The sequence below is a fragment of the Notothenia rossii genome, assembly GCF_949606895.1.
Source record: "Notothenia rossii genome assembly, chromosome: 7".
Lineage (NCBI taxonomy): Eukaryota > Metazoa > Chordata > Actinopteri > Perciformes > Nototheniidae > Notothenia > Notothenia rossii.
In genome coordinates this window covers 79,562,343-79,586,389 of record NC_136905.1, presented here as the reverse complement: position 1 = coordinate 79,586,389, position 24,047 = coordinate 79,562,343, and the positions used below count along the sequence as shown (strand labels likewise).

The 24,047-nt window shown below is 41.6% G+C and overlaps 2 protein-coding genes across 12 annotated transcripts in view; both read left to right on the top strand.

Annotated features, from left to right (window-relative positions):
• tnika (TRAF2 and NCK interacting kinase a) overlaps nt 1-15,555 on the top strand; it is a 78,345-nt gene extending 62,790 nt beyond the window's left edge. For 4 of the 11 annotated variants that reach the window (XM_079641251.1, XM_079641245.1, XM_079641252.1 and 1 more), the window contains 17 exons: nt 187-302; nt 963-1,060; nt 1,337-1,360; nt 2,217-2,285; nt 4,141-4,247; nt 4,477-4,579; nt 4,800-4,949; nt 5,301-5,400; nt 5,502-5,672; nt 5,904-6,047; nt 7,595-7,729; nt 8,236-8,336; nt 8,439-8,588; nt 10,019-10,036; nt 10,815-10,974; nt 11,616-11,755; nt 12,974-15,555. In XM_079641251.1, the coding sequence (XP_079497377.1) occupies nt 187-302; nt 963-1,060; nt 1,337-1,360; nt 2,217-2,285; nt 4,141-4,247; nt 4,477-4,579; nt 4,800-4,949; nt 5,301-5,400; nt 5,502-5,672; nt 5,904-6,047; nt 7,595-7,729; nt 8,236-8,336; nt 8,439-8,588; nt 10,019-10,036; nt 10,815-10,974; nt 11,616-11,755; nt 12,974-13,057 (1,870 nt within the window). In that variant the 3' untranslated portion in view covers nt 13,058-15,555. The remainder of the gene's footprint in view (nt 1-186; nt 303-962; nt 1,061-1,336; nt 1,361-2,216; nt 2,286-4,140; nt 4,248-4,476; nt 4,580-4,799; nt 4,950-5,300; nt 5,401-5,501; nt 5,673-5,903; nt 6,048-7,594; nt 7,730-8,235; nt 8,337-8,438; nt 8,589-10,018; nt 10,037-10,814; nt 10,975-11,615; nt 11,756-12,973) is intronic. The other 7 variants (XM_079641248.1, XM_079641247.1, XM_079641255.1 and 4 more) reach the window with 3 other exon arrangements.
• Nucleotides 15,556-16,013: 458 nt separating this feature from the next.
• Nucleotides 16,014-23,848, top strand: slc2a2 (solute carrier family 2 member 2). Its single transcript, XM_079641256.1, has 12 exons — nt 16,014-16,104; nt 16,634-16,729; nt 17,645-17,853; nt 18,136-18,260; nt 18,425-18,540; nt 18,642-18,804; nt 19,470-19,576; nt 20,229-20,309; nt 20,465-20,569; nt 20,715-20,816; nt 22,545-22,748; nt 22,836-23,848. The coding sequence occupies exons 1-12, from the start codon at nt 16,090-16,092 to the stop codon at nt 23,037-23,039; spliced, it is 1,527 nt and encodes a 508-aa protein (XP_079497382.1). The 5' UTR covers nt 16,014-16,089; the 3' UTR covers nt 23,040-23,848.
• Nucleotides 23,849-24,047: the final 199 nt, after the last annotated feature.

The window sequence follows — 24,047 nt, the reverse complement described above, 5'->3', positions numbered from 1 at the left end:
TGTGTAAAGATTTGTAATTTCTTTACGGAAGCTATTCCTCATACTGTTTGAATTCATTTTTTTCACTGCAGGAATTTCCTAATATTATCTACCGTTTGTAAACACACGGTAATGCTACATGGCATGCTACGCTGGTTCACAATAAAGAACTGAAATGAGTGAAACATTTTTTATTTCCTCTTTCAGTAACCCAGACCTGCGGCGCTCAGAGCTCTCCCTGGACGCCATGCTGCAAAGAACGTCCTCCAACTCCTCATCCTCTTCCTCCCCTTCATCTCAAGGAGGCTCAGCCGAGAGGAGAGGTACAAACACTCACACAGACACTCACGATTATACCGTTGTAATGCACCCACACTGACAAGCTTGCACGCAAACAATTAAAAGCCTGTGTGTGTACTTGTTTACATGCGAATGCGAACACAGACACACACTCACAGGGCTTCGGCGACTTTCAGAGGCTATCAGCGGGACAGTGTCAGCTGCAGTTCTGCTCTGATCAACCTGTCTGATGTGCCCTGTTACTCCCAGCCTCCGGAGAGATAGAAGAGAGGAAATGAGAGAGGCAGATAGAGAGAAGCCTTCACGGATGTGTCAAACAACAGGCCAGAGGGATATCTAAGATATGCATGGATATCCCCTTGACATGGCAGAGGGAAAAGTTGGAGTACGGAAAGATCAGCTTTCTTTCATGTCGGATGTTATAATGGGGTTCACAGTCAAAATGGCGGAAATGTAAAAAAATTAGACAAGCAGTAATCGGAATAGGGTGAGAAAAATACAAAATAGATCTAAAAAAAATGATTTTCGTGACCACACCTTTTAACAATATTAATGAGAAGGTAGGAAAATATGATGAAGTGATATCTGTCATCATTTGAATGAACATTTTTCCAGATTCTGATCAAGCTAATTGATCTACACGTATGTAGGTACAATGTGTAATTTATTTCCTGCTCTGATAGGTCAAGCCAAGCCAGAAGGATCCCCACCAGGAGCCAATCAGGAGGCAAAGCCCAAACAGGAGGAGGGCCGTGAATCAGCCAGACCCAGCAGACCTGCAGTGAGTATCACACACACACACACACACACACACACACACACACACACACACACACACACACACACACACACACACACACACACACACACACACACACACACACACACACACACACACACACACACACACACACACACACACACACACACACACACACACACTATCTTTCTGTGGCAGCAGTCTCCTCCCTGGGAATCTTCTTGAGGCTTCTTCTCCTTTCTTCTACATTCATCTGGTTCTTCTTTTCTCTGCCTCCCTGTTTTTTGTATTCTTCAGAGCTATAAGAAAGCCATAGATGAGGTTAGTGACACTCGAGTCCCCCCTTTCTTTTATCCCAGTATTCCTTTGCCTCGATCATCAGAGCCCTTCTTTTTCCCCCTTGGCATGGTGGCGTTGGTTGGTTTCACAAGAAGATGACGTTTCTTTCTTTTAAGTAAAAAAAAAAAAAAGATCAGAGTGTAAAGGCGGCGGCAGTGCATGTGTGCTTCTACACACACACCTCAGAGAGTGTATGTGGACGTGCGCTTGTGCCAGTTTGAGTGAATGCATGTGTGTGAAAGGGTGTACGTTACCTGAACTGCCAAGCACCTGATTTCTCTGAATCTGTTTTCCGGTTTCTCTGATGTCACGGGCACTGATCAGGAGGAGCTGGTAAGCCCGCCGTGTATGACGGTTCCCCCTACCCCCATCTGCATGATTTGGACTGATCCATCGGGCTGGCTTGAATGGGGAGTTACGGGAGGGGAGAAACCACAGGCCAGTTGGCATGCGGTTGATTGGTAGCGCGGGGGTGTGGATTAATGCTACCATCCAGTACAACATCAATCCTGATTATCTGTCTCTCTCTCTCCTCTGATGACCCGTCTTCACATGGTCGATGCTTGTGAGCGAACAAAAGTGCTGATTATGTAAACACTTCCTATGTCACAAATGAATGTGTCACTTGGCTAAGCTTGAAGTGTTTCTCAGATAAGCATTGTTTGTTCCTGTTTACAAACCCGGGTGTTTGTGTGACAACAAATCAGTTTGCTCTCGTCACCATGCCCCTCTCTGCTGCCCTCGTGCTTGTATATGATTTGGTCTCCTTCTCCTCAGTGATACAGAGCTGATGAACTTAGTGTCTCTTACTCCTCGTTTATTCTGTTCATCTCTACAGGACCTTAGTGCGCTGGCTAAGGAGCTCAGAGAACTGAGGGTGGAGGAGGGCAGCAGACCTCCAGTCAAGGTATGACTTACACATGTACAGGTGTGATGAAAGGGTTTTCACCGTTTCATTTTGATTCACCGCGTGTTCACTTTGTTTTATGGGGTTTTGTATTATATGTTATATTGTTTGCATCGACTTTGTCTTATCTGTCAGAGAGAATTTTTTTTTTATAATCACACGTTTGACCTCCTTTTTAACCTGATAAAATATTATACTTTGCTGCATGTACCTTTTAAAGTTCTGAACAAATAATCTGAGGGGAATTTCTTGTTTGTTTTGAACTTGTGATGTGTCATTTTGTAAAGCACGTTGAGCTGCACGTGTTGTTTGAAAAGTGCTATATAAATAAAGCTTTATTATTATGATGTTGAATGGATAGATTTATATTGTAGTCTTGGCCTGCGATAGAAAATTGTAAAAAATAATACGATGAAGTAAAAAGATTATTTATGGTCCGCATTAGAATGCATGAAACCGTTCAAAAGTTGATTTTTAAACAATATTTTAAACCATGTTTTTTGTACATCAGGAATTGTCTTCTTCGTTGCATTTAGACTTTGAAGTTAATACGGGCAGTATCTTATCAGGGTAAAACGAGAAGCAGTGGCAGGAATGAGCTCCTTGCGTGATTGTATGCATGCATGTGCAGGAGGAAAACTATACAAAGGAGGCGTGTGACGCAGTGGGTTGTGTGTAGGTGTTGGGATCAGGCGGTCACAGGTTCAAACCCCACTGCAGTCAGCATGTCGTTGTGTCCCTGAGACACTTCACCCCAAATTGCTCCTGTGGGGATTGTCCACAGTATTGAGTATGTAAGTCGCTTTGGATAAAAGCGTCTAACAAGTGACATCTAATGTAAAAATACAAGGACTACAGGATGAACCATTGCTCTAGTCTAGAGCAGGGGTTCCCAAACTTTTCAGCCCGCGACCCCCAAAATAACAGTGCCAGAGACTGGCGACCCCCTGTCGACAGGGGGGGGGGGGGGGGGGGTGAATTGTCAAAGGGGGAGCCTCGTTGCGGGGAAATTATACAGATGCCCCTGAAAATGTCTCTGCAAACGTTATTATTAATAATAATTTTAAAAAATATATATAAAAAAAATTAATCCATTTTTTTTAAATCCATTTTTTTTTTTATTATTTTGTAATCATCTCGCGACCCGCACTCGGGGTCTCGCGACCCCCACTTTAGGAACCCCAAGAGCAGGGGTGTCAAACTAAAATACACAGTGGGCCAAAATAAAAATATGGGTACTAGTGGAGGGCCGGACTGGTTCAATGTTTATTGCAAAACATATTGAAATGAACTTATTGCACATATTAAACCTAGAACTAACAAAGCTTAAATGATTGCCTATAAAAAAACATTAAATAATCAGTTGCATTCATGTCTTGTGGCTCTATCTGCAGAGTCATTTCTTATGATTACATTTTTCCACAGGCCAACAACAGCTTCAAAAAAACTATTCCCCTCAAAGAAAAAAACAAACATGCCCTGTTGTCTCAAGAAAGAAAGTGCAGAAGGAAACATCCATTAAACTCAGGTTGCTGCTCTGATGCTAGTTCAGATACTTGGCATCTCGTCTTGGGTGCAAGGTCATCAATGTTTGGGCTCAGGCTCTGAGCTGAGGAAACCCTCAGGATGGAGTGAAGCTGTGCGTGCAGTATACCGGCGGGCCAGATCTAATAGGAATTAAAAATTATCCTGCGCGCCGAAATTAAATCCACCAAGGGCCCGATTTGGCCCCCGGGCCTTGAGTTTGACACATGTGCTCTAGCAATTCTGATGTTACACAATCCATCCTTACCCTTAATTAGCTTTCTTCATTTCTAAACAGTTTTCTGTCTGTACTCCACGCGTTCTAAAAAAGGTGACAGACTACTCGTCCTCTAGTGACGATTCGGACAGCAGCGATGACGACGGGCAGACAGTGGGGCATGATGGGACGGTTGCTGTTAGCGACATCCCCCGCATCATGTAAGTTGTCCCCTCTGTTTTTGGTTTTCCCTTCCTCTGTTCTCTTTTCCTCGGCTTGTCAGTATTCATTTGTGTAGATATAAGCATGTATTTGGTATATACACCATGCCAGCAGCTTGTCAGTACAGTTTTGGCAGAATTACTTTGTAAATAATTGTGTGTCTGTCTGTCTGTCTGTCTGTCTATCTGTCTGTGTGTGTGTGTGTGTGTGTGTGTGTGTGTGTTACAGGCCAGCAGTGCAGAGCAGCAGTGAGTCGTATGGAGGGCTGACAGAAGGCTCTCTGGGAGATGCCTATAATAGCTCCAAGGACAGCACTCTGGTGATGAGAGAGGTGATGAATGATTACACACACGCGCATACACACACAGGGATCTAAACAGAAGGGAATGAAAATAAACTTGTTAAAACTGTTTCTGTTTATCCAAACTCAGCTGATTTTGCTTCTTCGTCACCACTTTGACTGCTTTAACTTTTAGTCGCCCCTCTCAACATGATATCTGCTCTTTCCTTTGTTTCTAATACTTTTTCTCTCCCAACATTTTGTCTTTAAGGCGGAGGAGAGGAGGAGAGGTGGTCACACTGAGAGCAATGGGTTCGGTAATCACGGTAACCATGGTAACCTCCCTGACCTGGTGCAACAGAGCAACTCTCCCTCAGCCACGCCCACCTCTGCCCTGCAGGAGCTGGGAGACATGGCTGAGGTCAGACACACACACACACACACACACACACACACACACACACACACACACACACACACACTCATTCATGGATAAAGTGCTATAAATAAAAGATAAACTTCAATTCATATCATTAGTCTTAACATTTATGAATTAAATAATAAAAAAGAGTATAACTAACTGTTCGTATTTTATATTTGGAATTGGAAAAATCCAGCACTTGAGTCCGATAGATGCCCTTAATTTCACATAAAAACGTTTAAGCAATAAAAGGAGGTATCATCATGATCTTGAAATAAATGAAAGATGGCCTGAGTAATGTGTTAATGTAGGCTGCTGCTATATGATGACTTCCTGTTTTCTGTCACGCAGTTTGGTCTGGGCGGGTCCAAATCGTCCTTCACCCCATTCGTTGATCCACGTGTCTATCAGACCTCCCCAGGTGAAAATGAGGATGAAAACTCAACAGAAGGTAAGCACAGCAAAGCAAAGGAAAGCTTCAGCCACATGTTGACATATCCCACAAACCTTTTTTACATTTGATCAACTTTCTCTTCTTCTGTTTTATCTCAGACATGTTTTCTAGCGAGCTGCTGAGGCAGGAGCAGGCCAGACTAAACGAAGCCAGAAAGATCTCTGTGGTCAACGTCAACCCCACCAACATCAGACCCCACAGTGACACCCCAGAGATCCGCAAATACAAGAAGCGCTTCAACTCTGAGATCCTGTGTGCCGCACTCTGGGGTAGGAGGGGGCACCCTTCAACTTCTATTAAACAAAAAACTAGTCCCAACATCTTTGTGTGTCTGACTTGTGTGTGTGTGTGTGTGTGTGTGTGTGTGTGTGTGTGTGTGTGTGTGTGTGTGTGTGTGTGTGTGTGTGTGTGTGTGTGTGTGTGTGTGTGTGTGTGTGTGTGTGTGTGTGTGTGTGTGTGTGTGTGTGTGTGTGTGTGTGTGTGTGTGTGTGTGTGTTCAGGTGTGAATCTGCTGGTGGGGACAGAGAACGGTCTTATGCTGCTTGACCGAAGTGGACAGGGAAAAGTGTACAACCTCATCACCAGGCGCCGCTTCCTGCAGATGGATGTGCTGGAGGGGCTCAATGTGCTGGTCACCATATCTGGTAGGTCTGACACACACACACACACACACACACACACACACACACACACACACACACCCAAATTCTTCTCCTAAGTATCTGAGTGAAGATTGCGCCGGTGATGATGGCTGCCGTGTCTTTTGCTCCTCTCCAACTATTACAATTACTTGTATATAGACTCTTATTGCACTATTTCTATCCTATTTTATTTGTTTTTATTTGTATTTACTTTCACTATTGTATCTGTTTTATTGTGTTGCATTGTTGGAGGAGCCTGTGAGCTAAGATTTCATTGTCATAACTACAATGTAGCTATGTACGAATGAGAATAGAAGCCTTGAGTGAGATTGTAGCTCGTCTGATTTGTAATATGCATATACGTTTTAGGAAGGTTGTGACGATTTGTGACCCGCTCTATCGAAATCAGTCGGAAGTCGCAACGGCTCATTTCAAAAATAAACGTGGATTTGCGTAAAAAACTATTTTCGGGTGTTTTGTTTGATTTTAAACAAACAAAGTCTTTGCTTTCAGAATATGAAACTTTTATTTCCAAACTCACACGATAAATACATTCTTTAAGCTTTTAAAGGGAAGATGACAGGCAATCTGCTGTTCCGCAGCGCCGCCCCCCCTCCCTCCGGCTGACATTATGAATGTAAGCGTAGAATAATCATAAATAACACGGCAGGGTCCGTTACAGTTTGTTTTCATCTGATTTCAATTAAACAAAGTCTTGGCTTTCAGAATATTAAACTTGTTTCGGCAAATTCAGATGAAAAATATAACTTTGAAGCTTGAAACGGCATAATTACAAGCGGAGAACGGAGTAAACTTAACGTCACAGCAGGCATAACAACAGCCGGTGTTTCTCGTGAGGGTTTCCCCGGGAAACAAACGCAATACACACAAATGCAAAATTACACACACACGCACACACACACACACACACACACACACACACACACACACACACACACACACACACACACACACACACACACACACACACACACACACACACACACACACACACACACACACACACACACACACACACACACACACACTCGCGAGCTTCCCCCAGACCAGTAATCCAAACGAAAATATCTTCACTCCGTAGTATTTTGATCATTTGCTATTAACCAATCAGATCGATGGATTCCAGAGAAGAGGAAACTTTGAAGGCCTTTTTCTCAAAATGATGACTCGGTGACAGTCATTATATAATGAGACATATTTCGCTTAATATTTGGAGAACAAAAACAATCCTGATATCATTAGAAAGCTAGGAATCTCCTCTTTCCAGCAGTGTATACAACTCAAAATGTGTTTCGATAGAGCAGGTCACATATATATGACAAGTATTGGAGTAGCCTCATTGCACATACATTGATGGTTTGTTAATAATTCAATATTGTGAGAATTGTGCTTCTTCCATTCAGTCACAATGGCCTGGTAATGTGTGCTGTTTGCACGCTAATATGTTCCTAATATATTTGAGGTTTTAAGGACTTGATTCCTCTGAAGTTGATCTCATTTCTCTTCCTCATGTTGTCCTCCCCTCTCAGGGAAAAAGAATAAGTTGCGTGTCTACTACCTGTCCTGGCTGAGGAACAGAATACTACACAACGACCCTGAAGTAGAAAAGAAGCAGGGCTGGATTACAGTGGGGGAACTGGAGGGCTGTGTGCATTATAAAGTTGGTAAGGATCTGTGTTACCGTGTGTACATCGTGGATGAATATATAAATAGAATTAGGCATGCTAAGGCGGATTTAAGTCTTACGTAGCCTGAGCTTAAATGTTCTTTAGTATTGAAACAATCCCTAACCAGCTAAGAAATGCTCAAAACGGAAGGAGAATGAGTAAATATATTAGATTCAGCCACAGATGCAGCTACAGAATTCACACAAATAAGCAAAGCAAGTTGTGGCGTTCTTACTGAATGCAGTAAACGTTGGTATACAGTAGCTTTGAGAATAGTTTGTAATTGTTTAACTCCAATATCTCTACAAGCCACTCAGATCTGGAGCCAATGAAATCACTTCTAGCACCTAAGCTAATTTGCTTTACAGCCCAAAGATATGGACTTTTTTATTTGTATATCAACTGGAAATAAGTTACGGTTCTGGCTCTTGTCCTTCATATTATTCCCAAAGTAGTAGCTGTTCCCGTTGGCCTCTGATCAACTCTCTATGTTCTGTTTCCAGTCAAATATGAGAGGATTAAGTTCCTGGTGATTGCTCAGAAGAACGCTGTGGAAATCTATGCCTGGGCTCCTAAACCCTACCACAAGTTCATGGCCTTTAAGGTACAACAATGCACATTATACTCATGTAGAGAAGGCAGAATGAATATATTGCATGACTACAGGAACAATTTCCTCTCCTTTTTCTCCCTGCCGCCATTTTAGTCATTCACTGAACTGCAGCACCGTCCCCAGCTGGTCGACCTGACGGTGGAGGAAGGTCAGAGGTTGAAGGTCATCTATGGTTCCAGTGTGGGCTTCCATGTCATCGACGTGGACTCGGGCAACCCTTACGACATCTACATCCCCTCACATGTGAGAACAAGACTGTGCTTATAAATGTCTGTAAATCTTCAATGACACGTTTCTCTCACGTCCGATACAATTTGAATGAACACACATGATGTAAGGGAAAGGAGAGCAGGATCTATTTTCTCTCCTTCCTAAAATATGCCCTGCTTATCCAAGGTCAGCCATGACTCACACGCTGTCTCATGAAGATTGGCTTCCACATATACAATGTCTTTTTCTTGACGAATCACCTCTTTGATTGATCTGCCGTCTCTTTTATCAGAGGCTTTTGCTAAATACGACACAGTATGAAGCTGTAATGACTGAATAACTAGAAATGTAGGAAGTGGTAGCTGCTACGACATTTCCTGTTGCAACAAAGTCCTCCAAAGAGCATTCATGTGAAGTAGTGCGCGCATTCTTTCAGCATACCTCTTCCCTCAGCAGCATGCAGTCAGATATCAATTCTAGACGTCACCCAATCACTCATGGGAGCTAGATACACCATCAGTAGTTGTCCATGTGCGTGCTTGAATGCAAATCAGTTTTGGTACTTGCATGCAGATTACTTCGTTCCAGGGTTGCTTTACTAATCGTATGCTTTTAACCAAATTAAATCTAAACACTAGAGATGTCCCGATCCGATCACGTGATCGGGGATCGGAGCCGATCACGTGATTTTCAAAAGATCGGAACCCGGAGAAAAAAAATCGGTGATCGGGATTTTTTTTTTTTTTTTTTTTAATACTTTTTAAAAATTTTGTATTCAATGTTACAAAATAAAAATGACCATGTTCAAGTCTTAAAGTCATCCTGAGGCCTTAGTTTTGGTTTCAAATTACACAACATCATGTATGTGTTGCTTCTTTGGGGCTTGTTTTCGTAGACCTGGTTGCTTATTTCTCTCAAATCTGGCAACAGAGTGGGCGCAGTGTCTAATTGTAGCAGTAAGCTAACGAGTACTGATAAGCTTTATTTTGTTTTGATCCAATGCTGCACAACTGAACTGATCCAATGCTGCTGTGAAAGAAAGAAGCTATATCCATGTTGGATAGAATATCCAATTTAAATAAAAAAATAACCTTAAGGGACAACTTGAATTCTTTTTTTTCTCTTAATCCATTGCACAAAGATCGGATCGGGAAAAATCGGTATCGGCAAATTATCAAAATCAAATGATCGGAATCGGATCGGGAGCAAAAAAAGGTGATCGGGACATCCCTACTAAACACAGTTAGGCTGCATTTTTTATTTGGTGGCAAGATTTCAGTACATTCACCGCACCAGATACAGATATGAAGACACTTATTTGAAGTCAGTTGAGTTCATGTTGTACAGTGATTGCACAACAAGCCTTTTCATTAGAGCATTCCTCTTGAAGCGATTGTCTTTCACAATTGTTGCCTTTAATCTTCCTCTCTCTCTCCTTCCCTGCCAACTTCTCCTTTCTACAGTGTGCCAAACAGATGAAGGTGACATCCTGCCATCCACCCTTTAGACTAGATCAATAGATCTTTAGTAAAAAAAAACCCGTAGTGGATGCACAGGAGTGCTACATGTGTCTGTGCTGTACCGTTTATTAGAGTAGTGATTAATGGATAATTTAGCTAGAAACAGGTTGCATGAATAAATTCATCTTACCCACAGGAGACTTCACAAACTAATGAAAATATGTTAAGTGCTACAAGATAAATGTGTGGTCCTGCTGGAACCACAACACCAAATTGAAGTATTAAAACACAATTCCAAATATGTATTAATAAAATTAGCATTTCTGTAATTACTTTTTTAAATGTGTGTGGTATGCGGTCATATGCTTATCACAAGTTAACAATATTCTAAAAGCTTTTCTTAACACTCATCAGCCAACAAAACCATGGTGTGTCGTTCCAATTAGCATTTTGTGTAAATGCAGTTTCTTGTGGGTTCAGAGGACTTTTTTCATCACCTTGTCAGTCTTTCATTTAACCTTTTTGTGAGCCGTCTGTTTGGGTAAAGTGCACAGATTCGAGCCATGTCTGTGTTTTGTTCTTGATCCCAACTCTGCTGATGTTATTCTTGTTAATAATGCTAACATAAAAATGCTATATTGTGTCGGTCCAAAAAAAAAATCCAAACCGCCTGCCAAATCTGTTGCATTAAAAGCCCATCAGGAAACAGCTGTAACATTTGAACCCACTGTAGATTATGATTACATTTGACAGATTATATTAAAGCCTATGAAATGTTCACTGTGTGTGTCTGCAACAGATCCAGAGCCAGGTGACGCCTCATTCCATCGTGGTGCTCCCAAAGACCGATGGGATGGAGATGCTGCTGTGTTACGAGGACGAAGGCGTCTACGTCAACACCTACGGGCGAATCACCAAGGACGTGGTGCTACAGTGGGGAGAGATGCCTACCTCTGTTGGTACGTCTCACATCGTACCATTTTAATGTCTGTTTAGGTGATTCAAATAGATTTCTATCATCACTGGAGTCTTTGAAACATTATGGAGAAACACCCGGTTCGAAGATATCAATAAAAAATGACTTAGAGGCTTGAATAACTTGATTGATGTACGCTAGTACCCACTTCAGTGCCGTGTATTGAAATGCAGATCAGAAGTATGTGAACGATCTGAGAAATGAGCTTATGCGGGTTTATTTAAGGTTTAATTGCATTCAAGAATCAGTTCATAACATCTGCTTTCACGGGACGGCTTCAAGAGAAGGAAGAAGTGTTGGGGTGGGGGGGGGGGCAAGGGTAAAAGATTCAGAAGGATGGAAAATGGATATAGGGAAGGGAAAGAAAAAAAGAGGGGGAAACCAAGAGATTGAAAGTCCAACAAAGAAATGTGTAACTGCATGTCCTTCAGTAGGGAAGTGCTTTACTGCCCCCATGTGGCACACAGAGGTGTAACACTTTAAAGCTACCACGATTTTGGGCTGAGTCCAGATTCGTACATTATGCTTTTGGATGTTCTTATTGTATTTATACATCATTTCATTTTGACGGGAATAATAAAGATTTGTTTCACTGATGAGTCTTTTGTGTTTTTTCTTTTCCAGCCTATATCCACTCTAATCAGATTATGGGCTGGGGGGAGAAAGCCATAGAGATCCGCTCTGTGGAGACAGGTCATCTGGACGGAGTCTTTATGCACAAGAGAGCCCAGAGACTCAAATTCCTGTGTGAGCGGAACGACAAGGTGAATAAAACACACTCTTTGATTCTCAGTTATTCTTATCCGGTGTTTTGATTGATCATTGAAACACTAATTGTGAACATGAAGTTGGTATTTTGAGTCTTTGAGTCTTTTTAAGGCTCAAAGAACCAAAAAGAAAGTTTTAACGCTATGCCAGGTACATTTTCAAGTCCAAATTAGGCAGCAGGTAATATCCATTTCATTTGTGTGGGTAGATCCTCTCAGTCTAATAATATAGTTCCCTTCGTCTTGATATGCACTTATGTGTGAGAAATATAGAAACAACACACAGACATGTGCATTGTCAAAAGTCTTTACCATGCGTGGAATATAATCATGTTATGTATAATTTAAAGGTCCCATGTCATGCTTTTCCGGTTATCACCCGTCCCCTTGTGTGTTATGTAGCTTTTTCTGCATGTAAACGGTCTGCAGAGTCACAAACCCCTCAAAGTACACCCTGTAGCGAGTAAAACTCTAACACAGGAAAGAGCTGTCTATGACACAGAACGCCTCGTTGGACATTTCTCTTTTTCTTCCTGGGTACAGTGACGTCCAAATGGACCAATCCGCAGAGCCGTTACGTTAATTCTGTGGATTGGTCCAAATTGACCAATCCGTGAACTTCCTCACACAGACCAGACACACTCAATATTTTCTCAGCTGTAGCTCCGCCGATTTCTCCCCCCTGAGACGGCGGGACGCAGCGTGTGTGTGTGTGTGTGTGTGTGTGTGTGTGTGTGTGTGTGTGTGTGTGTGTGTGTGTGTGTGTGTGTGTGTGTGTGTGTGTGTGTGTGTGTGTGTGTGTGTGTGTGTGTGTGTGTGTGTGTGTGTGTGTGTGTGTGTGTGTGTGTGTGTGTGTGTGTGTGTGTGTGTGTGTGTGTGTGTGTGTGTGTGTGTGTGTGTGTGTGTGTGTGTGTGTGTGTGTTCGGGCTGGGTTTCGCTGTGTCTCGCAGACGGCCACTGGGCTCATAGGGGGGGGGGGGGCAGGAGCTCCAACAAGCCGTTTAGGACAGAGAGTGAATACACATACTATACAGAGATGCTGTTTGAGAAACCAATGTGATTTTGGAAAATTGCAAAATTTAAATCTATTTGAGTAGACCTCAACAATGGAATTATGATCAGTAGAAATGGCCATGACATGGGACCTTTAAACAGTCATTGTAATCCTGGTAGCTGCTTATATTAAGAATTGTAATATTATCTTTCTCTCTGCAGGTATTCTTCGCATCGGTGCGTTCGGGAGGTAGCAGCCAAGTCTTCTTCATGACCCTCAACAGAAACACCATGATGAATTGGTGATGCCCCCCCCCCCCTCCCCCCAATCCACTCTGCCTCACTCTCCCATTGGCCTGCCCGGCGACTACCAGTTGTCCCACGGCACATCTCACAACAACAAAAAAAACAGAGTGACCGAGAGGCCACAGTGAACTCTTTTAACACTGAAGTGACTCGAACCGCTTAGAGAAAAAAAAGTAATCGTAGAGAAAAAACCACAGAGACATGTTCTAAATGAAGAGACATGTTACCCTAGATTCTTTTGGGTTATGCAGAAGCCATGGTTACTCAACTAACTGGCAAACTGGTGCCACTGACTCTCCAAATCCCCTCTGTCTGTGTCTGTAACTCTCCAAACAAACCTCTTCATTACAGCAGCTGGAGAAATACACTTTACACCATCCGTGTCCCCCCCCTCCCTTCGTCCCTCATACTTTACACCCCTCCCTCAATCGATTTAATCCTCACTTTTTGAGTCCTTTTGACACCCATGTCCTCCATTTTCCACACTTCCTATCTGCCATGTGTGGGCTCATTCCTGGAGATCTTACACCTCAGAGGTCGGGGGGAATAGACGAATTGGATTCAATATAAATTCAAATATAGTGAATATGACAGTTTGTGCAGTGAGGGCAGCTGAGAGATGACAAAATCTACTCTGGATGTTAGCGGTGGAAAGCAGACAGCATGATTGATTTTCTTAGTCCTTTGTCACTCCCCTCCGCCTCCTCTTCTTCCTCCTCTCGCCGTCTTTTCAGGCCTTGAGTACATTTGTAATTTAGTGTTCGATCGCATCTCGCTGATAGAGATGCGGTGAGACAATCTGCTGTCATAGGCGGGTGGTCACAGTATGCAAAGATGATGTCCGTGTCCCTTTAAAAAGAAATCACCGGTCCATCCTGTTCCACTATTTCCTTCTTCCTGTCACACCCCCCCCCATCCCCCCATCCCCCTAGTTTCACAATGTTGTTAAACTCTGAAGGTGCTGCATCAAAAATACTGTAATATTAAATGAACAATGATAGCGTCATTCTGTTCATTCTTTTTATTTCAGTTCTTTTTCTTTTTCTGTGGCTAAGTCAGTCGGTTTTTGAAGATCAAATGTATAGCACATCCGTGTTTCTGAAATCAGGAGTGTATGTTGGTGTGTGTGTGTGTGTGTGTGCATTAATGTATGTGTGTGTTTGACTTGATGTTGAAACGAGTCCCATTAAAAATCAAGGTTGGATATTGACATCAATGGCCAGAAAAAGACTCATAAATTCAGTCTCTGTACGTGAACTTTTACCAGAAGGCGATCAAAGCAACATTGAGTGTGTTTACAAGCAGAGTTATGATATTATCTTAGTATGACGTTCATGAGGGAGTGTCTGAACACCAAGCATTTAAAGATAGGCACTATTAGTGAGTGTTTTTCTGTTTCCTTTAACACAGTAGTGTTGTGGCTACTCACAAACACAGCCATGCTGCTGTAGGGAATATGAAGAAGCTTATCCTGAATACAACCTCATCAGGATATGAGCAACAATCCCCAGTGCTGTGTGCATGTGAACGATCTAATTGTTGAAAGCTGTGGTGTCCTTTTGAATCATGCTCTTCCCTGATTGGTTCTTCTGATTTTGGCTCCTACCTGTTTGTACAGTGCCTAGCATGATGTAAGCAAAACAAAAAATGGAGGCCAAAAGATTATCGCTTGAGTTATAATTAATAATTGTATTGCCTTTACAGTTCATTTACACTGGGTTTTTGTGTGTTATTGGCTAACCTTAACACGTTACTGATGGTATGTGTCTCTTCTGAAGGAGATGTTAACACATTTAAGACTTAATTTATTCTTTGAAAGGAGTAACTGCACACGGTACGATAAGAACATGTCATTTCTGAATGCTAAGTGTAGCTCAGTCATTTATGCATACTGTATTAGATGTATAACACCATTGAGGGCCGACTCTATAGAGCTGTCCCTCTATATTGGAGAAAAGTACCTGCTTACTCCTTAAAAAACGTAGAGTGACACAAAAACTACTCATTCCCCAATGATGACCATTTAAATCAAGTTATTTTCTGTTAACAATTTTGAAATGAAGCTATATTTTCAAAGACGTTTACATATCCACACGGTAGCTGTTCCTGTGCAGCTGCAAGTTAGGTTCACCAAACTGTGTTATGGGTAGCAGGCTAACATGTTAGCAATAAAGAGCCGAGCTGAACAAAACCATGTCTTCCCTGTGTGTGTGTGTGTGTGTGTGCACGCATGCATCTGTGTGTATGATTAAAAAGCAAGCGTGAATGGGGCATATTATCTGTGTTTGTCCATCACAGAATTCACTCTTCCCATTGGAAAAGGCTGTCTGTCAGTACACTGAGGACTCTCCTTTCAAAGATGAAACCACTGTATTCTTTGTTTTGTTTATTTCTTGTTTTCTTTGTTTTGAAAGAGCATTACTAATGTCCTGTTTTGGGATTTATTTGTTTTGTAAAAGAGATGCTGTATGAGAGAAATAAATTAAACTAGAGCATTACTTTTACGCAGTTCTCTTTTTGTTTGGATGTGTTTTGCAACGGTGTTCTCCTTTTTATCAGCTTCGGCCCTCAGACTTTGTCCATCCCTCAAGTATATCATTAACAGCAGGTTTGTGTGTGTGTGAGGGAGAGAAAAGAGTGTCCAAATGTCAATATTTCTACCAAATGTGTCATTTTGCACTCCATTATAATTTGCAATATACAGTATTATTATTATTGTCCATCGTTTACCAGTATGCAACACCACAAAGCCTAAAACCAGTGTTTCCCAAAAATAGAATCCAGATGGTCTCACTGTTTGGTCACTTTCACTCTAATTGAATTGCTTCCTTTCCTGCAATAATAATATGTGTGTTTGTGAATGGAAGATGATTTTGTTGTGTGGGACTTATTTCAGCACTTTGGATCTATGTGTGTGTATCTATACCGTATGTGTGCACGCATGTGTTGGTCGCTTAGAGAGTGGACACAGCGTGATTGGGCATGCAGCTTTCATTGATCATTACCAGCCTGGCTGACACTCTGGACCCATCATGGAGTCGGGAAAGGTAAGACGATAAGCACTCTTTACATGTATTCCATAAAATGCATATATATATTCTTCCTATTCGCTTGAAATCAGGTGAGCAAAATGTGCATGCAGGCGGCTGATCTCACCACATTTGAACCTTGAGGCTCTCGGACGGTTACATTTACCACCGAGACCTGAGGAAAACAACCAGCTCTTTATTCATAGTTGTGTTGTGTGTTTGCCTTATCGTATAGGAAATTGTAATGAATGAATACTTATGACTCTGCCATGAGAATATCAAAGGAATGTATAACACAAGCTTAGCGTTTAATCTGGGCATTATGTCACTTTTATATATGAGAATTATTATGATTCTGGGATTCTTGATGGTAAATAAAGCACTAGATGCATCTTATCGATTAAGTATTTTTTACTTATATGCACTTTTGTTTGTGACCGTTAACTACTGACTCACGCTCTTGCTTGTGTGCATGTTACATAGTGTGTTTGTTTGTGCATTCATGTGTGTGTGTGTTCTTATCTTAATGGTTCCTCTGCTCCTGCAGCAGCTAACAGGTACATTGGCTCTGGCTGTGTTCACTGCAGCTCTTGGGTCCCTGCAGTATGGATACAGTCTTGGAGTTATCAACGCACCCCAGAAGGTAGGCTCCACTGTCACACAGGCTTGGCTCCCTTATGGTAGATGGACTTACCATCTAATTGCATGCAAATCTCGAGGTATGAACACACTTAACCCCACCCTGCCTGTTGCCATAAAATATCAGCTATGTAAGCACTTTTCTGCAGCACTGGAGATGCATGGCATACTCTCGGAGACCACGGAACAGAAATGATTGACTGGTTGTCTAGAAAAGCAACTTATCCCAAAACGTTTTCTTGCCTGGTCATTAGGTATTTGTTTCATCAGAAGTTTTGCAAGCTGTCCAATATTCTCAGGCCAGTAATGAGTAGGACTTTGCCTCTGACAGACAAGTCATAATGTCTCTCTGCTGCACGCTGCTGGCACGGGCCTCCACAGATTTATGCAACATTTTATTGGGACAGGGGTTATTTTTATTGTGTTTCTTATCATGTTTCATAAGGCAATTTCCTAACATGAAGTTATATGGCAATAAAGTACACTTTCTAACGTAGAACGCCTAACACTGGCTCTAAGGAGGTAATTTTGCATTCTTATGTTATCTGACGGCCACCTTATCTCTCCTATTGACTTGTTAAACTGTAGTAATGGCAACTACCGCCTGAATATTGTTGCCCCTTAAGCAGTGTTATAATAAGGATGGCACCTAAAAGAGGCATATTTCCTGAAAGATGTCATGACAGAATGAGCAGAATGGTCATTAGTTGGCTCTAGATGTTGCAAAATCCTCCTCACTGTCCTTTTAAATATCGTCTTCTTTATTTAAACGTAACGTTGCATAGTGAATGTTGCTACTATGCATATTTAGAAATGACATTTTATCAGAATGTTTTTTGGGTTTGCATTTCATCTGTCTTTGTGCATATTCCAGTGTGATTGTACTTATTGATGTCCCCTAAATATATCCGTGTCATAGGTCATTGAAAATTATTATGGACGTACTCTGGGGGTGTGGTCAGAGAGGGCCGCGGTCCTCCCAGAAAACAGCACCGAAGAAGAAGAGTACCCAGAGGCGGGACGACACCCTGCCGTGATCATGTATTGGTCACTGTCGGTGGCAATCTTCTCCATCGGAGGCATGCTATCCTCCTTCCTGGTGGGATTTGTGGGAGACCTGAGAGGGAGGTGAGAAAGGATAAATAAATAATATGGACACACTAAATGAAAAGATGAAAGTGGTGGAGAAAAAAGGTATGAATTATAGAGTGATTAGAGTAATCAGAGGCAAATGGTATCTTGAAAATACTTTTAAAAAGGTTCAAAATGAACCAGCATCATTAAGGAAATTTGACATGCTGCAAATATAATAATAATAATAAATTATATTTCAATAGTGCTTTTCTTGAACCCAAAGATGCTTATATTATACATATCTATAAACTGTCTTTTTGTCTTTTTGTTTTGCAGGGTAAAGGGCATGTTGATGGTGAATGTACTTGCAGTAGCAGCAGGATTGCTGATGGGTCTTTGCAAGATGTGGAAACCTCACATCATGGTCATCTCCGGCCGTGCTGTTATGGGCTTTTACTGTGGTACAGCAAATCACACATAGAATCCTCAAATTGATACTCATCTCATTAATTTGGATATCCCAATGTCTTCTATAGGTTATATAAAAGGAAATTAACAACGGTTATATTGTCATATATCCAACAGTGAATGTTTGTTTAAAGTCCTCATGATGGGTATCTTTCAGGGTTGACATCCGGGCTAGTGCCTATGTACATTGGAGAGATTGCACCTAAGGCTTACAGAGGGGCTCTGGGGACATTACACCAGCTGGCTATAGTCATTGGCATCCTACTCAGCCAGGTGAGGTGCACTAACACACAAAGAAAACATATGATCAGCACACAACATGCTTGATGTCTTTGTGAACACATAACCTAAACTGTGTTTGTTTGTGAATGCAGGTATTAGGCTTGGACTTTATACTTGGTAATGATGCAATGTGGCCCCTGATGCTTGGTCTGTCTGGAGCTCCAGCATTGTTACAATCTTTACTGCTGCCTCTATGCCCTGAGAGTCCACGGTACCTTTACATCGTACAGGGCAAGGAGCAAGAAGCCCGAAAAAGTAAGAGTTACTCTCACAGCACCTCTCTACTGTATGTTATCCTTTTTCTCTCTCTAGTGCTCTCTTATTGAAACACCAACTCAATAATTCAGAAACAGGATAGGCCTATAGGCTTCACAAGATACTTTAAAGCAGTTTGGGAAATATGCTTGCTCACCTTCCTGCACAGTTAGATCAGAAAATCAATAGCTTCCACTCCTATATTTGACTTTTGGATACAGCCAGCTGCCAGTTAGCTTAGCTTAGCTCTTAGATTGGTATTAGGAGTCAAACAGTGAACATGGCTTTGTCCAAAGGTAACCGTAACTTAAACAAACAGGAAATATTAAGTTACAGTACACCATGTTCTTTTAGAGGTGCAGGTATTTCAATTTGTTACCTTTAGATAAAGCCAGGCTATCTATTTCCAGTCTTTTAGCTAAGCTAACCAACTAGCTTTACTTTTTATATTTACTGCACAAATATGAGATAGCTAGTTATTTTCAACTAACAAATAAGTGTATATCCCACAATGCTATTCCCTTAAGTACATTTTACTGACACTATTTTCATAATTGTACTTAATTTGAAAGATAAATGTAATGGATGATCCTTTCATATGGTGCTTCTACATTCAGTTGTTTATGCATAGCTCATGTCTCCCTTCACTCTACGTTGTGTTGCAGGTCTGTTACGTCTGAAGGGAGAATATGATCCAACTCCTGATCTGGAAGAGATGAGGAGAGAGAAAGAGGAAGCAGACAAGGAGCCAAGGGTCTCTATCATTTCTTTGGTAAGTGTCTTAGAAGGTCACTTAAAATATAAAGAATTGTCACATCTACTACATAGTATCTCTTTTGAATTGGACTTTCCTTTAAGTAAAAATAGCCGATAAACTCCCCGAGCCACAAAAACGTTTCTAACATTTTTACTTTAACTTTCTGCTCTATATTTCATCTTTCCAGATCCTGTCTAAAGTAATTAGTTCTAAATAGTGTCAATCAGATCAGTGGTCAGCTCCCATGTGAAACCAAAAGATATCTGCAATCACAAAAACATATAAAAAAACATAATTCCTGCCTGAAAGCAGAAAAATAAAAAAATGATGTTGTTGGAAATTGCTCTGCTTTTGCATTACATTTCATTTAGCTGAGGCTTTTATCCAAAGCGAATTACAATTACCGATTACAGGGACATTCCCTCTGGAGTAACTAAGGGCTAAGTGCCTTACTCAAGAGCACACTAGTGGTGGTGTTCCAGGCGGGATTTTAACTCACAACCTTCTGATCTCCAGTCCACCTGACTATCCATTAGACCACCACTATCCCAAAATCTACATCTGATCGTGACTTGTACAATTATTCTGTGCATACTAGTCTCGCACTTTAAAAAAAAACGTTTGCAGTAACAATATTGTAGCCTATCTGTTCTGTTTTCCCTCCCAGATCCGCTCGTCCGTGTACAGACAGCAGCTGGTTGTTGCCCTCATGATGCACCTCTCCCAACAGTTTTCTGGCATCAATGCGGTGAGCGGCAAACTTTTAAATATGTCTAAAAATGTATAGCACGAGTATGAGATAGTATGAGATCTGTGTTGCTCTGTATGAGTGTAAGATACTTTCCACAAACAACCTGCCACTCTTTGTAATAACTGAAAACCTATACTTGTTTTGTCTTCAAGATATTCTATTACTCCACGGCTATCTTCACTCGGGCAGGTGTCGGTCAGCCGGTCTATGCAACCATAGGAGTTGGGGTTATCAACACAATCTTCACTATGGTGTCTGTGAGTAGCTGTATTAACATGTATACTGATGCACAACACATATGGACATTACAAAATGAACATGCACTGGTATTCTCCTATTTTTTCTACACACCCAGACACATCAACATTTACACATGGATTAACACTGTACTTTATGTTCTAGGTTGCACTGGTGGACAAGGCTGGCAGGCGCACTCTGACTCTGGTTGGTCTGGGAGGGATGTGCTGCTGTGCAATTGGCATGACAGTGGGGCTCAAACTCCAGGTTTGTTTATCAGGTGTCATATCTTTGATCTGTCAGCAACTGGAGCTGAACTTTAAGCCTCTTGGGTCCCAAGTAGCGATTTTAAGTGCATGGTTTTCTACTGTTCCTTGCCTGCATTGAATCAATTAGTTGTTTTTTTCTTACTGAATGTCCACTTCCTAGTCTTGAGCTTTAAAGGTCACCTACTCTGCAACATCCACTTGTTCATTTCTTTTATATATATTTTTGTAAAGAGATTCTGAAAGTTTCAGGGAAAAAGATTCACCGACTTTTTGTCCTGATCCACTTCTATAAAAACCTGTCTGAAAATGAGCTGATCAGATTTTGGCCACTTTATGATGTCATAACGATTTTGGCTTGTGTAACCATTAGTTACCTTATCACCTGAATCTCCTCCTAGAGCACCATTGTGTTCTTTTTAAAGCCCGCGTCACACTGTCCCGAAATTGACACCCGATGGACACACGATAAAGGAAATGTTCAAATTCGGCTCTGATCGTAACAACATCGGGCCATTCGTGTCTACGACCATATTTTCGTGTGTGGTTCGGGTGCCATCGTGTGGCCTTCTGTAGGCATCGTACTTGCTTCGGCTGTTGCTTACTTGTTGACCAACTTCGGGGCCATCTTCGTGCGAAATTCACAATTCCATATTCGTGTGTCCATCTGGTGTCAATTTCGGGACAGTGTTAGAGGGGCTTACCCAAATATCTCACAGAGGGGCGTGGGGAGTGGCTCCTTATTTTCATCTAAAGTAAAGTACAGAGAATAAGCACTTTTGAAACAGAGTGGTTTATGGCACGCTACAATCCACGATCTGTTTGGTGTTTGGAGCCAAACACTTCAGAGCATACTTGTCAACCCTCCCGATTTTCGCGGGAGACTCCCGATTTCATTGCCCTCTCCCGGTTTCCTCCCGGGGTCATATTTCTCCCGATTTCTGACAAAAATCAGATTTACTCAGGACTGTTTCCACTCAGACTTTAATACAGCTACACCATTGTTTGGTTTCCATGGTAACGCGTCTCTTTAGTAGCGCGCAACTGAAAGTCTGAGAGGGTGAGGCAGATAATCACAGAAAACAGAACAAGAATCAACAACTACTCTACTCTCTGCTCACTCCTTTCCTGCCCACACATATGCTCCATCAAGGATGTGCTACAGGCCGCAAGGCATTGCACTTAGAACTACAATAAGCATGTTAATGTTAATCTAACAGCTCCGGCGATCCACTAGCACCCCCCCCCCCCCCCCCCCCCCCCAATTTTGGATTTTGAAATGCTCCCGATTTCTGTGGCCTCAAGGTTGGCAAGTATGCTTCAGAGACATGTTTGTATATACCTGAGACCTATACTACATTGATGAAAAACAGTATAATAGGGGACCTTTAAACTGCATCTCATGGTCTTCATCAGTACATGGAGTTTGGTCAGCTAGCATAGCACCTTTACTCACTTCATTGCCATGCGTTGGCTAAAAAATGCAGGAAGGATACATGGAGCAAAATATCCAGTACCTCATCTCTATATGTAAATTATTTGTCACACTAAATAGGACAATTTAGTTAAAAGAGGCCGAGATAGGACAAAAAACGGTATGTTTGCAAAGAGTTCATATTTATTAAAGCTCAGGCACAACAACAAGTCAAGCAGAGCACAAAATGGACTCAAGAATGCCATGCCAGTATGTCCATCTCACATACAATAACTGATGTACTTTTCCCTCCAGGGTGACTACCCATGGATGAGTTACGTCAGCATGTCGGCTATTTTCCTCTTCGTGAGTTTCTTTGAAATTGGTCCTGGTCCGATTCCATGGTTCATAGTTGCTGAACTGTTCAGTCAGGGACCCCGACCTGCAGCCATCGCTCTGGCTGGCTGCTGCAACTGGACCAGCAACTTCATCATAGGCATGACCTTTCCATATATACAGGTCGGCAGAAAGGAAAACACATTATGTACTATAAACTCATAAAATCAGACATAGTCTTACACCTGTCTTTTTCGTTTCTATTTTCAGACTTGGTTGGATTCCTATGTGTTCATCCTGTTTGCTGCGCTGCTTTTCGGCTTCACAGTGTTTATTTATCTCCGGGTCCCCGAGACCAAGGGCAAAAGTTTTGAAGAGATTGCTGCTGTCTTCCAGAAGGGCCGGAAAAAGTTGGAGCAGGACACCAAAGATGCTACTGAACTACAGGAGCTCAAAACATCCACAGATGCTTGAGACAACAGCTGTGTATTATTTAGGTATTTTTGTGTGTTCAAAAGTGTGTCTATCCGTCAGTATTTCAAATGTCAAGTGTTTATCATTGTAGTATTTTAACAGTTGGGTTATTAAGGAGTTAATCACAGAATTACACTTTCTTCTAATATAAATATGAGAGCGTTACAAAAACCATCAGGGACTTACAATATCACATGTATGACATATGAAGTGGTGTTTACATGTAATCATAGCATAGACTTAGAGTACAATGCTATTGTGAAAGTGAAAAGGGACACTTGTATTGTTGAACCCACAGTGATATTGAGACTGACTCTGTGGTCCCACTGTGCTGTGCTCGATATCCAACCCAGTCCCATTACCAAATGTGACTAAGTAGGCAAAGTCAGCAAACAGCTGGTGAACATGGAGGCGTATTAATTAAGCAGCAAAGAGACCGATATTTCATTCAGGCGAAAGGAAAAGCCAAAGGAGCTCAAAGGAAAAATAATATTTGGCTCACATTCATCGACTAGCTAAAAAACAGAAACTCCAGATGTTTGCTAATCTCTGTCTCTGTCTGCTTGATTAGTTAAAAGGCAACTGTTGGAAAAAAAGTGTTTTTTTACCGCTGTGATTGCTGCTCCTTCTGCTGGTTTATCATTCAGATGTATTTAAATAATGTGACAAGAAATAAAAAGTATTTTATTTATTGGCATTACGCTAAAGTAATTAATGGTCTATCACTACCTAAAAGGATATTACTTATCTATGGAATTACTTCACCATTTTCTGTCTTGAAATATACATTGAACCTACGTTTGCTCAAATGTGTGTGATGAATTTCTTATATTTTAAAGAGGTTATTACAAATGATTTGGGGCCTGGGGCATAGTATAGCAGCACAGCAGAGTGTTTAAATGGATCAGGTCTTGATGGGACCTCTAGAAAATGTTGTTTTATCCGCCTAAGTTATAGTGCGCTGTTGTAGGGATGCCTCATTCTTTTATAGCCATGGCTTTTAGAAGA

Coding starts and splice junctions, on each gene's coding strand:
- slc2a2 (XM_079641256.1), top strand. Junction 20,817..22,544: donor CAGTGGGGCTCAAACTCCAG/GTTTGTTTATCA, acceptor TTTTCCCTCCAG/GGTGACTACCCATGGATGAG. Junction 22,749..22,835: donor TGACCTTTCCATATATACAG/GTCGGCAGAAAG, acceptor TTCTATTTTCAG/ACTTGGTTGGATTCCTATGT.